Raw genomic sequence first — 16,102 nt, forward strand, 5'->3', positions numbered from 1 at the left:
ACAAACTAATGCTGCGTTTCCACTGCGTGGTATCGGCTCAACTCGACTCGACTCTCGCCTCTTTTCATTTCCGTTACAAAAAAGGACCTGGAATCTGGTACCTGGTTCTAGTTTTTCGGTCTCACCTCCGCTGAGGTTCCAAGCAATACTAAACCATGACGTATAAACACTGCAGACCTCTGATTGGTCAGACAGTTTTCTCTGTGCCCCGCCCTTTTACAAAAACAAATGCGTTAGTGGACAGTAAATCTGTGGGTCCATTAATCCACATGAGAACAGCCCAAAACTACACCAGGGTCGGTCCAGGAGGTTCAGTCTTTGGTGGCCGATGTAAAAATTCAGACGAGACAATACGCAACAAGCAAGTTTTCAGCAACTCTGAACAGACGACATGGAAATAATGCACTGCATCACCATGACGACCAGGTGTTGTAAAGTCAGTAGTATCTTGTAATGGAAACGGTCTGCAGGAATACTGAGTCGAGCCGAGCCGAGCCGGTTCCACGTAGTGCAGGATACCGGCCCTCCAGGACCGGAGTTCGACGCCTGTGCTGTAATGGGAACGGTTCTCCAGGAATAGGACCTGGTACCCGAGTCGAGTCGAGCCGGTTCCACGCAGTGGAAACGTGGCATTAATGCAGCTTTTTTGTCAAGTCCTTTTAGCTTTTAACATGCTAACAAATAAAAGGCATAATAATGAAGCCCAGGCGCTTGGGCTTCTCATACGTTTGGAACAAACGCTAGTGGAGAAGCTACAGATGAAGTGCACCCAGTCTTCTTTTTTATTAGCCTTTGCTGCTGTGCTGAAGCGTTTTTGCAGTCTGCATTCTAATGAGAGGAAAAGGGAGGAGGGAGTTTTGTAAGCGTGTCTTACATAACACACTGTGCACGGCCTTCTCCATCTCTTTTACTCAGTATCTGAGACGGAGCGAGCAGGAAGCAGAGGATGGGGGTTTTGGAAGGGTGCTGGTGTTAATGAGGGTGATCTGAAGAGATGTGCGCCTCTGTGCAAAATCACACCTCATTACGACAGTGTTTCTAATAATGCCGCTGATGAGGATAAGTTGTTTGGGAGGCGAAGGGACGAGGAGTGCGGACCCCTGGCTAGCATTAGATTAAAACTCAACCATCGAGTGGCGTTGGAGTGTCTTTGCCGGGTAATTAAAGTCCATCAAATGTTATTGCTTTCACCCCCAGGCCCACCTCCGTTTTGGTCGACTACGGATGGTCAGAGGGTTAACGGACATTTGGGAAGAGCGCACATCACATCTGGGCTTTCAGCCAGACAGTAATTCATTCTCCTTTTGATCTAGTTTTGCAGATTCATTCCTTTCACTTTTATCTTGCATCCGAGCTTTTATGCAGAGGTCTACTTTTAAGTTCAGTATCTGGTGTATAATTTACCAACTGGTACTTCTGCAAGAATATTCATAGATGTCCTGACAAAGCTTCGCCTTCTTATTTTACAATCCATATGTTTGATATATGTGAACCAAGGTTATTATCGTTAACGAAAACTGACGAAATGACCAAAACTAGAATTGTAAATACATTTTCGTTCACTGAAATAAATAAACTATAATTAAAAGAAAAAAAACATAACTAACTGAAACTGTATTGTGTGTTTACTAAACTAACTAAAACAGATAAAAATTCTGGATCAAATTCCCTTGGTTTTGGTCTTTGTCAATGTCAGATTGATGTTAAATGGATTTCTTTGTCTCTCAGTTTTCTGTGCTGTCTCCATACGACACTTTTTGCTCCGTCACTTGTGTTCACTTGTGGTTTCCAGTCGTCTTCTGGTCCCCACTCTACCTGGAAACATGGAGACTAAAGCAGCAGAGTCCTGTCTGGGACTGATTTGAATAGGAGCACAGAGAAGAAGAGAAAAGAGACCACTGAACTACAACTGAACTACAACTGAACTACAACTAAACTACAACTGAACTACAACTGAACTACAACTGAACTACAACTAAACTAAAACTAAGCATTTAGAAAATAATGAAAACTAATAAATGTTACAAAATCACAAGGCTTGGACCCAAATGCATGAGACTGAGACCAACATAAACTTAGTTTGAGTATTTATTAACTCAAAATATAAAAACAACAAAAATATCTTCACAAATGTGGCATCAAACATTAACACAAAAATGTTTTTAATCGAGGTATTAAAAAAATTCTAACAAAAAGTTTTTCACAAGCATGGCATCAAAAAATGAGCAAAAAGATCTTTTCAAAAGAGGTATTAAAAACTAACAGAAAATCCTCACGAATGTGGTATCAAAAAAATCTAACACAAAAATCTTCTCATACAAGGAATCAAAGTACAACAAAAATTCTTCATAAACTGTGAAATCAAAACTTACTAAAGGTTTCAAACAGCACAGGGGAAGGTCGAGGAAGTACAGTTCTTCACCAGCATGAAAGACGCACTGACAGAAGACATGAGGAGAGGAGGGAATATAAAGGGTGGAGGTCATGAGCCCCAGGTGAAGACGATCAGGGAATCAAGGTGGACACAGACCAGACAGACCCAGTGCACACAGACGAACAGAAGCCCTCACCAAAAGAAAACAGGAAATGAACCAAACCAACCGACACAAATGACAAGCACCGCTGAGGGCGCTGCGTCACAATAAAAACTAGCAAACCTGCTCTAAAAACTAATTCAAACTAACTGAATTAGAGAAAAGAAAAGTCTAAACTAAATAAAACTAAACTATAATGAAAAATCCAACACTATTAGAACCTTGAATGTGAACTTGTTTCCCACAGTGAAAAGAAAGTTAGTGCAAATGACTGACGAACACAGAATGAAGCATCCAGAGTTTATTTGTGTTTGGTAAACTCCAGTCCAAATGAACACTAGAAACACTTTGTACTGACACCAACAGTCATGAGTAGTTGACTTTCACACAGAACGTCTCCTCCGTCTTCTCCTCCATGTTGTTGACGTAGACCAGGATTTCCACCGAACCAGGACTCTGACTGGGAGCGAAGCGTAGACCGATGGTGTAACTGTCTCCTCCACCGATCTGAAAAGCACAGCAAAGGCTCCATCAGATGGATTTGATCCCAAAAACCAGTTATTCGTCTTGTCATGGTCATCAGATATGACCATATTTGGACGTTCAGAGGCTCCGTAGTTACCATGGAAACACTGTCATCTTCTACAACATTGATTCCCCAGTAAAACCCATGGAGTTCAATCAATGACGGTGGATGGACACACTGGGTTAATGATACATTTGACTAAAAAAGTCCCTTTTTCTTCAGTTTTCTCAGTTTTTAGTATAATAATCCTCAAATGTAGTCTCAGCCTGATGATTAAAGTACATGATCAGTAAATTAAACTTTGGAAACACCAAAAAAGTGCAAAATAGAGGGGATAATATTATGGTAAAAGGAGGTAAATCACTTAAGAAAGGTTAAATAGAGAGAAAAAGTAAGTTGGAGACTGTCACAAAAGTAGCACTGGTCTTTTAGTTAACCCTAAAGGAGAAACTAGACACAGACTGTCTGACTGATTTGTATTCTCCTTCCCTGCTGTAGAACCATTTCAGACATTACAATACACTTCATCTACGAGCGTAAGGATGTCCAGGAGAGCCTGCGGTCGTCACTTTCTCCAACTTTGCAGTTACCCAAATGGGCAGTCACATCCTTTTGAGCCTAATAAACCACGTACGCCTTCTCAGATATTACTTGCTTTGATGATGTTTGTCGACTTAAGCTTATTTTATGTTTTAATTTTGATCACAAATAGGAGTTGAAAAGAAGTTATTTTGGCCAAAACTTGTCAAATTAATTTGGAGGTAAAGTTAATCCAAATTCCAGGCAACATTTGCAAATGTTAAGTGCTACATCAATGTACGAGGGGCGACCGAAAAGTTTTGAGCCTAACATGGAAAGGATTAAGATATGAAGACCAGGTCTGGTCCATGAAATCTTTCGCCTATCTTAATCCTATCCACTACATTTCTTGGTCGTAGCAGTCTTATTCCCTGTGTTACAGGTCCCGGAACTTTCTGTATCAAGTGTTTTCTTTTGACTCTGGAACAAAAGCACACCAGATGCAGAATGTCAACAGACAACTGGACACTCTGAGGTAAACCCATCCAATTTCTTGGACCGATTTGTGACGATGGATGAGACTGGGGTCCATCACTATCAGCCTGAGACCACGGAGCAGTCCAGACCATGGAAACATCCCATGACACCAACGCAAAGAAGGCAGAGGTCAGACCTTCTGCTGGCAAGGTCATGGCCTCTGTTTACTGGGATGCACAAGGAGTGCTACTGGTGGACTACCTCAGAAGGGTTGGACCACCGATGGACAATACTACTGTGACCGACTGAAGCGCCCACACAAGAACATCAATAAAAATCGGACCAATGGCCCTGTAGCTTAGTGGCCAAATTCAAAGCTTTGGGAAATGTATCCAGATCCATTTCTTCTCCCCCAGTTCTGTGTATTTATTCTATTACAGAAATAGTCCATGTTTTGCTCATATTCCAATCAGATCTGTACAAAATTCAAATTCACACTTGATATCATTGATATTGATTTATTGGATCAATCCACTTCCTATCTGTTATAATGGGAACATTTTTCAAAGTTGCACCAAATCCAGAATCAGATCCAGATCCAAATAATTTCAGTCCCTTGTGTTGACATCATCATACAGAAGCTGTAGACCAAGTCTGAAGTCAATCAGAACTGGAGTTTCAGAGAAGAAGACGACTGAAATGTTTTCCCCATAAGAGCCCATGTGAAATTTTGCGTCAGTTCCAGATCCAGAAGCAGATCCTGATCAGCATGTGGACATTATGTTTGGCTCATCTCCCCATCAGGGCTGGACTGGAGACATTTACACTGGAGATCATTTAGATTTACTGAGTTACTGCATCCATCCACTTCCTATCTCTGATAATGGGGACATTTTTCAAAGTGACACCAAATCCAGAATCAGATCCAGATCCAAATAATTTCACTAACTTTTGTTGACATCATCATACAGAAGCTGTATACCAAGTTTGAAGTCAATCGGAATTGTAGTTTTGAAGAAGAAGACGATTGAAATTTTTGTAACAGATGACAGACGCCACATGGTGACAACAGCTTACAGCCTGTCAGCCGGTGAGCTAAAAAGAGGCCGGGAATGGTCACAAAAGGGCTCTTGTTTCACCAGGACGATGCTCCAGTGCATCCATCAGTGGTTGCAATGGAAACCATTCAGGACTGTGGCTTCTACCTTGTTCCGCACCCACCATATTCACCAGACCCAGCCCCGTCACTTCCACCTCTTCCCAAACAGCATTTGGCCGGACAGCGCTGCACCGCTGATGAGGAGGTCACTGATGCTGTCAGCTCCCACCTGGAGGACTAACCAAAGGACTTCCACTGCAGCGGCATGGAGGCGCTCCGTCACCGCTGGCGGAAGTGTGTGGACTCACAAGGACTACGTTGAAAAATAGGGCAGTAAAGTACTTCTACCTCCTACCATCTCTTGGAGGCTCAAAACGTTTCGGTCGCCCCTCATATTTTGGAGCTGGTGTGATGAACATACCCTATGGTCCATGTGCTTTTGCCTGTGTTTAACTGACAGTGGGATGTCTGAATGAGGACAAACGTGTGAGGGTTTTATTTCTTTAATTTCTTTATTTCTTACTTTCTTACTTTATTTCTTTCTCTTCTTTAATTGTTGTGACCTCTTGACATGCCGCCGTTTCCTCTGAGGATAAATGACCTCCGCTCTTCACCCGCTGCAACTTCGGCTCTACTTTGTCCTGATTAAAGGCCAACACTGCTTAACCCTTTCGTGCATGAATTATGACCACCTTTGTTAAGATTTTTTTCCTGAGTGTTTTTATTCCTTTTTAGGTATAGAAGAAACACTGTGTTTGAAACGTTGAAGTTAACCTGTTTTTCATGGAGTTCTAAAAATGTCCAGTCACTTTGACACCATGCGTTTAATTTTTGAAGCAAAGACATGTATTTAAAACCCATTATCAGAAAGTGATAAATTGTTAGAAAACTATGAAATAAAGACATTTTTAATGCTGATAATCTGATGTTTTCTCATATTCTGACATACTCTACACTGCAAAAATCTAAATCTGACCAGGTGTATTTGTCTCATATCTAGTCCAAATATCTCCTCACACTTCAAATCAGACAGAATCACCTAAAGAGGAACTGTTCAGTGAGATAGAAGAACTGATTTATAGACAATAGACGTGGAAAATCTGATTTGACAAAAATTTACCATGATAATTTTCACTTGAGTCACTGGCAGTTTTTTTTGTTTGTTTGTTTTTTTGTTGTTTTTTTTTTTGCTTAATTCAAGCAAAAAACATCTGCCAATGAAACAAGTGAAAATTATATCGGTAAGATTTCTTGAAATAACATTTTGCAGATCTATTGTTTCTAAATCAGTTCTTATATCTCACTGAACAGTTCCTCTTTAGGTCATTCTGTTTGATTTGAAGTGTGAGGAGATATTTGGAGTAGAAATGAGAAAAATACTCTTGGTCAGATTTAGATTTTTGCAGTGGAATACTAGTTGTCATTCACTTCATGGAGAAAATATGCAAAAAAAAAAAAAAAAACGTTTAAGAAAACTGTTAATTACAGTCTAAGAACAATTAGCAATTGATTTCCACTCAAACATGTTAGTGCAGATCAGGTTTATGAAGAACAGTGAAGTTACAGTACTGGTCTGAATGTCAGTGTATGGGATGATGAGGAAAAATACTGTGTACTGCAAAGGACATTCCATTAAAAAATCAATCAGTTAATAAAAATATTTTTAAAATGTGTCTGAAAAAACTGTTGCATTAGGCAGTTTCCAATCAAGACCATTTTTTAATGTATAACAGCTAAAACTGTCCATTTCCTGGGTCTCAGGAGGATTTTATCTCCATGAAATGAGCAATAACTAGTATTAGAGTATGAGAAAATGTGAGAAAACATCAGATTAGCTGCATTAAAAATATTTTTATTTCATAGTTTTCACACAGTATATCACTTTCTGATGATGAGTTTTAAATACATGTTTCTTTGCTTCAAACATTAAACACATGGTGTCCAAATGAGTAGACATTATTGTAACTTCATGAAAATAAGTTTAAAAAAAATTCAATTGCATTGCTTTTTTCATGCCTAAAGAGGAATAAAAACACTCAAGAAAAAAAAAAAAAAAATGACTAAGGTTCTCATAATTCATGCATGAAAGGGTTAATTTTTGAAGCAAGGAAACATGTATTTACTGATACTGTGTGAAAATTATGAAATAAAAACATTTTAATGCTGCTAATCTGGTGTTTTCTCACATTTTAACATACTCTAATACTAGTCATTACTCACTTCATGGAGATAATATGCAAAAAAAAAAAAAAGTTAATTACAGTCTAATAACAATAACAAGTACACTCAAACATGTTAGAACAGTACAGTTCCAGTACTGGTCTGAATGTCAGTGTATTATTATGGGATGGTGCATGAGTGTCCACTGTGTTGGCTGATCTGGAACTGAAACAACAAACCCATGAATATACAAGAGAACAGCTGGAGAAGAACTGACCACTGAAGTGACCACTGGAGTGACCACTGGAGTGACCACTGGAGTTGACCACTGGAGTGACCACTGTGCATGAAAGGGTTGATGTTTTAATGCTTATCTTTGCAAACTCATGTGCGGGGGGGCTGGTGGTCATGTTTTATATTTCCCCACTTTTTTCTAATCAGACCACAAACGTCGTCTTGTATTTTCTGTAATAGCCATCAGAGGATCTATGGGTCAATTTGGAGGATTTATGCTGTAATCTTCCCCAAAAGCATCGCACTATTGATCTGTGCATTGGCTTTCCTGCTGACAGCTGATTTTATCACAGCCAGGTAGTTATGTTAAAAGAAAAAAAAAAGCAGAGTGTCTGTACATTTGCTTAATGCTGCAGGCACACTAAATTCTTTATAGGACATCTGGAGCTTCACTGACAACATGGAAAAAGAAAGGGCTGTTTTCTCTCCTCCGCTCCGTGCCCACCTTCCTTTGTCTAATTGATGCATTGCCTTTTTGGACAGCGGCACACAGACTCTTTAATAGTTTATGCCGAAACAGACTCCCCTTCCATTTCATTCATTTATGTCTTCATTTAAATTCCTGCTTTTTCCATTAGTTTGGACACTTTTTTCGCAGTGATGCAGGGGACTCCAGTCCTATCTGTCAGAGTGTGACTGAATCAGCTATTACACACTGAGGCTGACGACAACATGACAATAAATCCACTGCAGTCGCACTCCAGTGTGTTCTTACCGTCTTGTTTTGCTGACAAACAAGGAAAGAGAAGCCGACATAAGACAAACTGGATACAAGAAGTAGTTTTTTAAGCCAGGAGGTTTATGTACTTTAGTAATTGGAGAGAGACGAGTCATTTTTGATCCAGTCAGTGCAGTCAAAGTTTCCTGTAAAACTGCAGAAGTATCGGACTGAAAACAGGTAAATGTAAAGACGACACAACTCCAAGTTACAGAGGTGACGTCAGTGCACCGGTCTCTGTCCACAGCTGGGCTTCCATCACCCTCAGAAATACACCAAATGTATTGCACAATAGAAAACTAATTTTTGCATTTCACAAATTCATCCCACGGGCCGGACTGGACCCTTTGGTGGGCCAGATTTGGACCCCGGGCCATGTGTTTGACACCTGTGTTCAAGAACATCACACAGTTCAGTAAATGTTGCCCAGGTCATTCAGAAATTCTGGATCCACAAGTGGTTGATGGTGAATTCCTGATGTACAGTTCTATCTGACTGTCCTTTGAAGGGAGCAGACGTGTGTTCTGAGCTGTCCTGCCTTTCTGCCCCCCCACCCCCACCCCCCCCCCCCCCTCTGCTTTGGCCTGCATTATCCTCTGTTCACTGCAGATTTGGAACAAAAGGGTTCAGTGGTGGTGCACCAGCTAGGAGCAGCGGCCCCATGTCCCTGATCATCGATCTCAGTTTCATTTGATGTACTCTGTCAAATGACAATAAAGGCAATTCTGGTTCTGGTTCTGATTCAGTTCTGTCCCATAAATCCGTTCTGCATGGTCACTGCCATAAACATGGACTTTGCCTTGGGACGATTCTACGTTCCCTTCATCTTTTGTTTAAGACAGTCACTCTGGACAGAACCAGGAGAACAGGTGTAGAAGAACGCTGCACAGTCAGACAAGAAGCTTCCACTGTCACAGAATATCAGTAGTCTGTGCACAGATGGATTAGCATTATTTACACACACTACTATGACTGTAGGACAACTGTTTTGGACAAAAATGGACACTCATTTGACCCCCTAAGGACATTTTAGCCAAAATAAAAAACTAAAAAGCTAATGTACACCGACAAAAAAAAAAAAAAAAAGACTTTTGTACTGTTAAAACCAGCTATTTTCATTCACAGTTTGCATTTTCCAGTTACATGTAAAACGCATAAATGAGTGGGAAAAATAAAATATTGCAACAAAGCTTTTGTACTCAGTAGTGATGGAAAGGTTGGTGTGTTGTTCAAAGGTTTAGTTTAAATATGGAAACCCATGTAGTGAAGCATTAAGAATCATGAACTCAGACTAATGCAGGTTAATAATCCCAGACTGAACACAAACATCTTTAATCTTGTGAAACGGTGCTGAATGTGCCGGCCCAGAGGACGTGTGCGTTCAGTCTGCTTGGTTCCACTGCTGCTGGGGCTGTGAATGGGAGCGGAGTGCAGGGCGGGACTTCCTGTCTGATCTCACCTGGAACTGATCCTCTTTGAACTGGAGCAGGTCCGGGTGGTCCGAGCGCAGCAGGAATCTACGGCCGCTGGTGTAGGGGTTGGTGTAGGTGATTTTCCTGGAGCTGCCCCGTCCTCCGCCCACTGGGACGCACACTTCAAATGCCTGCAGAGGCATCCACACACACAGCACAAAACAGGCTCACATGACCTGCTGGGGACCGTTCAGTACCAGTGCACTGCTCAGATGGACCCTTTGAACTAATGCATTCCCAGTGGACCCAACCAGTCAAATACGAACAGAAGAACCTATGAGTAATGACAACTGACAATCTATGTCTGTGTTTTAGTACCAAAAAACACCATTAAATTATAAAAATACTTCCTTTTATAAACTATCCAAACAAAAAAGATGTGAATAACCTGAAAAAACTGACATTTCTCAAGAAAAATCTGTAATTTTCTCAGTCTTCTTCCTCCACTTCTCATTAGTCCATGTGCATTCTGGATCAGATCTCCAAAGACACTAAACACTGAGGAACAGGAAGAAAAGAGTTCAAACTGGACTGAATTTAATACAGACATTTCAGGTTGGACACATTTGTTCAGGTTAGTCACATTTTATTGGTACAGGAGAGTTTGGAAATGGAAAGAGTTTCACAATTTAATGTGATTTTTTTTTTTTTTTGACTAAAATTTGAAGTTGTCATTATTTATAGGCATAATGTAATCTTGTTTTTTCCACACTGTAAAAAAAAAAATCTGTAATTGAACAGAATTTTCACTGTTTATTTGACAGATTTTTCCTGTATTTTTCAGATCCAGGAAAATATCAATGAAATGACAAAAACAGACTGTGATTTTACATGTCAAATGGAAAAGAACAGGAAAAAACTGGAACTGTGAAAAACCAAAAAAATTTTAAAATATTTTTTTCTTTTTTCACAGAAAAATACAGTTAAAATACATTTGCAAATGTATCATAATTTCACAAATATTTATTTTCTATTTATGAGATTAAACTGTTAATTTAAAGTTTAATACTGTAAAAAAAAAACAACAACTAATAAAACCAGATAAAATTACTGACAGTTAACGGTAACAGAAGTATTAGTTCTGTCAGTTGAACCAGACTTGTTTGTTCATTGACAAATATCTTGTGTAATTACAGGAGGTTTCACAACACAAATGTTGAATGAATGTATTTTTGTGAATGTATAACATGTATAAGCACTGATAAACTGTCCAAATACAGTTTTTATCAGTGGATTGGACAACTGAGTCTCACTGAAAATTATATATATATATATATATATATATATATATATATATATATATATATATATATATATATATATATTTACAGGGAATTGGATTGTTTTAGTACATGTAAATATTCTTTATTAAACATTAAAAAGTCAAAAAAAAAAAAAAAAAAGTAAAATCTCATGTAAAGTTAGGGCAAAATACTGTATTTGAATTATGGAAAATGACTGTATTTTTATGAGATGGTTATTTTCCGTTATTTAACAGTATTTTTTGGGGCCCCTGCTGCTGGAATATTACCATTTTTTTGCGTTTTTTTTTTTTTTTTTTTTACAGTGCACATCAAACCCAGTAGTAAATCTGCAGTCCTTCTTCTGTGTGGGTTCTTCTGCTGTTCTTATTGGACTGTAGATCAGATTGGTCTGGATGTGGAACCCACACTAACATGAGTTCCACAGCCTGGACTGTGGAATTTAGACACTTTGGAAATTCATCCCAGGGGTGGGACTGGAACCTTTGGGGGGACGCATTTGGGCCCTGGACACATGTTTGACAGCCCTGCTCTACTGTGTTCTAAAGTGCAACACATTTCCGATCGGACACCAGCAGCTCCACCTGTGTCAAACCCTGGTACCTTGGATAGGACGGGCTGGTGGACGTTGAGGCAGAGCAGCCAGGCAGCGACCAGCCGCCGCTGCTCTACGTCCACCGCATTCACGTAGAGGAAGCGGCTGCCCGTCTGCCACGGCTGCACCTTCAGCTGGAGCTCCTGCACCGCACTGGGAGGAAGAACGAATACACCCTCTGGATCTACCTGGAGGGAGGGGACACAGCAGAGGGGGGGTCAGGGGTCACCTACAGCCCAGTGTGGTGTCAAGTGGGCCGGACCTGAACAGAATAGTCCAACATTTCCTTATTGTTGTAGTGTGACAAAAGTAAAATTAGATTGAAGACTGAAGAAGTTTATTGTCACATACACAGCAGTACTGAGCAACGAAACTCTTAGTCTGTGAGTTCCCTTCATACAACTAACGTAAACAGTTCAACTAAAAGGAAATAAACTGTACAGTTAAAAAAATAATTAACTAAACTAAAACCAAACTAGAAAAGCACTCGGAGAGCACAGACCTCCGCCAAGGCAGATCAGACCCCCCGCCCATCACCACCAAAATGTAATCATTTGTTCCTTGTGCCAGTATCAACATGTCCTGAAAATTTCATCCAAATCTGTCCAGAACTTTTGGAGTTATCTTGCACACAGACAGACAGACAAACAACCCCCCCCCCCAAAAAAAATGTAACCAGTGTTCAGAACTCAGAGCTCCTCCTTCCCCCTGAACTCTGTGCATGTGTGGATCCACTCTGTCTGTGGACATTCCACAGTTTCCAGGTTGTTCCATACACAGAAACAGTTGAATCTGGTCCCAGTCATGTGTCTGTCCAATTAGATTCAGTTCACATCAATATTAGTTGAGTTCTAATTTTAAATGTGTGGGAAATGGGATTTTCAGTGTTCAGTGTAAATGTCCACAGAGTCCACATTCCACAGTGGATGTGGACAATTTAGTTCCACATACAAGAGACTGTTCTAAGCTACAGGTGGATCCAACTGGAGGAGAATCGGAGTCGTTTGGAATTTTGGATGAATTTCTGAAAATGTCTCCATGATGACAGATGGAAAACTGTAGATGTTGTGACCTTGCTGTGACCTTGAACTTTGTCCTACTGGGACCAAAATGGACTGGGCTGGTCCCAGGGCCTAGGCCTATCTGTGGGGAAGATCTGGGAAAGATGGGTGGAAGAGTTTTACACTGAAGATGAAAACAAACAAACACACAAACACACAAACAAACAAACAAACAAACACACAAACAAACAAACACACAAACACACAAACAAACAAACAAACAAACAAACAAACAAACACGCAAACAAACAAACACACAAACAGACAAACACGCAAACAAACAAACAAACACGCAAACAAACGAACACACAAACAAACAAACAAACACGCAAACAAACAAACACGCAAACAACCACATAAAGCAAAGTGATCACAATCCCTCCTGGCAGAGGTAATGAAGGAAATAAACTGTACAGTTAAAAAATTTTTAATTAAACTTAAACACAACTAGAAAAACAGTCAGAGCGCAGACCTCTGCCAAGGCAGATCAGACACACACACCCCCGATCACCACCTAAATTTAATCATTTGTTCCTTGTGCCAGTATCAGCATTTCCTGAAAATTTCCTGAAAATCCGTCCAGAACTTTTGGAGTTATCTTGCACACAGACAGACACACACACACACACACACACACACAGACACACACACACACACACACACACACACACACAGACACACACACACACACAGACACACACACAGACACACACAGACAGACACACACACACACACACACACAGACAGACACACACACACACACACACACACACACACAGACACACACACACAGACACACACACACACACAGACACACACACACAGACACACACACACAGACACACACACACAGACACACACACACACACACACAGACACACACACACAGACACACACACACAGACACACACACACACACACACACAGACACACACACACAGACACAGACACACACACACACAGACACACACACACAGACACACACACACACACACACACAGACAGACACACACACAGACACACACACACACACACACACACACACACAGACAGACACACACACACACACAGACACACAGACACACACACCTATACATGTTTTCATGCCCGGTGAGGACCTCATTTCAGCGTTTTCTAGAACCTGCCGCGTGAGGACCTCACTTCAAATATGAATTAAAGGCATATTTTAACAGATAAAAATTTGATTTTAAGTCACAATTTTCGGGGAGACCTTGGTCTCCCTGAAATCACCTTAATTATCAAAATTTCACAGTTTTATTTTTGTCAGGTCTTCCCCCCCCGTGGGGACATTCCCATTATGTCATATCATAAACCACCAGCAGGTGTCACTGAACAAAGGATCAAAGTAAAAAGTAAAATAAATAAATAAATAAATAAAATAATAATAAAAACAGTAATAATAATAATAAGTTCAAATCCAATAAAATTTAAAAAGTATGCATGTACAGTTTATTACTTTTTATCTTAGAATTATGAGTTTTTACCTCATAATTACAACTTTTTATCTCATAATTATTAAATTCATTCACTCATTCATTTTCTGAACCCACTTTATCCTCACTAGGGTCACGGGGGTCACTTGGAGCCTATCCCAACTACATATGGGTGAAGGTGGGTTCACCCTGGACAAGTCTCCAGTTCATCTCAGACTGAACATATAGAGACAAACAATCACTGTCACATTCACACCTATGGGGGATTTAGATGAACCCATTAACCTATCAGTGCATGTGTTTGGATGGTGGGAGGAGCCGGAGTACCAGAGAGAACCCACGCAGACACGGGGAGAACATGCAAACTCCACACAGAAAGATCCCACCGCACATCGACTGGTGTTGGAATGGAACCCAGGACCTTCTGTCTGTGAGGCACCAGTGCTAACCACTGCACCACCGTGTCGCCCTACCTTTCATTTTCTTCCTCCTCCCAGTCTCAGTAACACCTGAGCTGTCACACAGAACCAGACTTCTGGAGTCCCCACCCCGACTATGCCCCAACTGTTGTGTCACACAGAACCAGACTTCTGGAGTCCCCACCCCGACTATGCCCCGACTGTTGTGTCACACAGAACCAGACTTCTGGAGTCCCCACCCCGACTATGCCCCAACTGTTGTGTCACACAGAACCAGACTTCTGGAGTCCCCACCCCGACTATGCCCCGACTGTTGTGTCACACAGAACCAGACTTCTGGAGTCCCCACCCCGACTATGCCCCTCCCCCATCCCACTGTGTTTTTCAGCAAGAGGGACCTAACTGTGTGGAAGCCCATTTCTGCCAGTGAAGAAAAGTGAAAAAACAAAACAAAACTGTGAGATACAAATTCATAATTATGAGATAAAAAGTTGTATTTATGAGATAAAAAGTCATATACTGTACATGCATACTTGTTTTTTTTTAATTGCATTTGAACTTTTTTTTTTTTTTCACTGGCAGAAATGGGCTTCCACACAGTTAGGTCCCTCTTGCTGAAAAACACAGTGGGATGGGGGAGGGGCATAGTCGGGGTGGGGACTCCAGAAGTCTGGTTCTGTGTGACAGCTCAGGTGTTACTGAGACTGGGAGGAGGAAGAAAATGAAAGGTAGCTGTCAGCTGAAATGTCATTGTACCAGGTTCAAATAAATGACCAGATAAACTAAATGAATGAACTGAACTCTATTCTGGGCTGCACGGTGGCTCGGTGGTTAGCAGCATTGTCTCACATCTAGAAGATCCCTGGTTCACGTCCCAGTTGGGGCACCTGGGATCTTTCTGCGTGGAGTTTGCATGTTCTCCTGTGCAGCGTGGGTTCTCACTGGTTTCTCCAGCTTCCTCCCACAGTCCAAAAACATGCTGAGGTTACCTGATTACTGTAAATTGTCCGTAAGTGTTCATAATTATGAGATAAAAAAGTTGTAATTATGAGATAAAAAGTCATATACTGTACATGCATACTTGTTTTTTATTTTATTGCATTTGAACTTATTATTATTTTATTTTACTTTATTTATTTTTACTTTTTATTTTCATCCTTTGTTCTTTGCTTGAAATGCAAATTTTGAATTGAATTGAATTGAAGTTAATAATGGGTGACACGGTGGTGCAGTGGTTAGCACTGGTGCCTCACAGGCAGAAGGTCCTGGGTTCGACTCCAACAAAAAAACTCTTCCTCCCACTCCTCATGAAAACAGTATTTTTTCTGCCATAGTTCTTCTAGCTCCCAAGTCCCAGTCGTTACTGTACCCACTTGTTAGCTTACAGCACAATATTGAACTTTGAATTCAATACAGTCGTTAGGCAGAGCTCAGTGGTGACTCGTTCTATTTTTACAACATGCCCTGTGGGCGACTCATGTGGTCCGTACCGGCAAACAGGTGCTGGTGGGC

General features: G+C 40.7%; 1 protein-coding gene across 1 annotated transcript in view; it reads right to left on the reverse strand.

Moving 5' to 3' along the window:
* The window catches only part of nphp4 (nephronophthisis 4), a 360,146-nt gene that overhangs the window by 20,010 nt on the left and 324,034 nt on the right, over window positions 1-16,102 (reverse strand). The window contains exons 19-21 of the mRNA XM_030138849.1: window positions 11,665-11,844; window positions 9,787-9,930; window positions 2,871-3,041 (exon numbers count right to left, since the gene is read on the reverse strand). Of these exons, the coding sequence (XP_029994709.1) occupies window positions 2,901-3,041; window positions 9,787-9,930; window positions 11,665-11,844 (465 nt within the window). The 3' untranslated portion in view covers window positions 2,871-2,900. The remainder of the gene's footprint in view (window positions 1-2,870; window positions 3,042-9,786; window positions 9,931-11,664; window positions 11,845-16,102) is intronic.

Source organism: Sphaeramia orbicularis, chromosome 7 (genome assembly GCF_902148855.1).
Source record: "Sphaeramia orbicularis chromosome 7, fSphaOr1.1, whole genome shotgun sequence".
Taxonomy (NCBI): Eukaryota; Metazoa; Chordata; class Actinopteri; order Kurtiformes; family Apogonidae; genus Sphaeramia; species Sphaeramia orbicularis.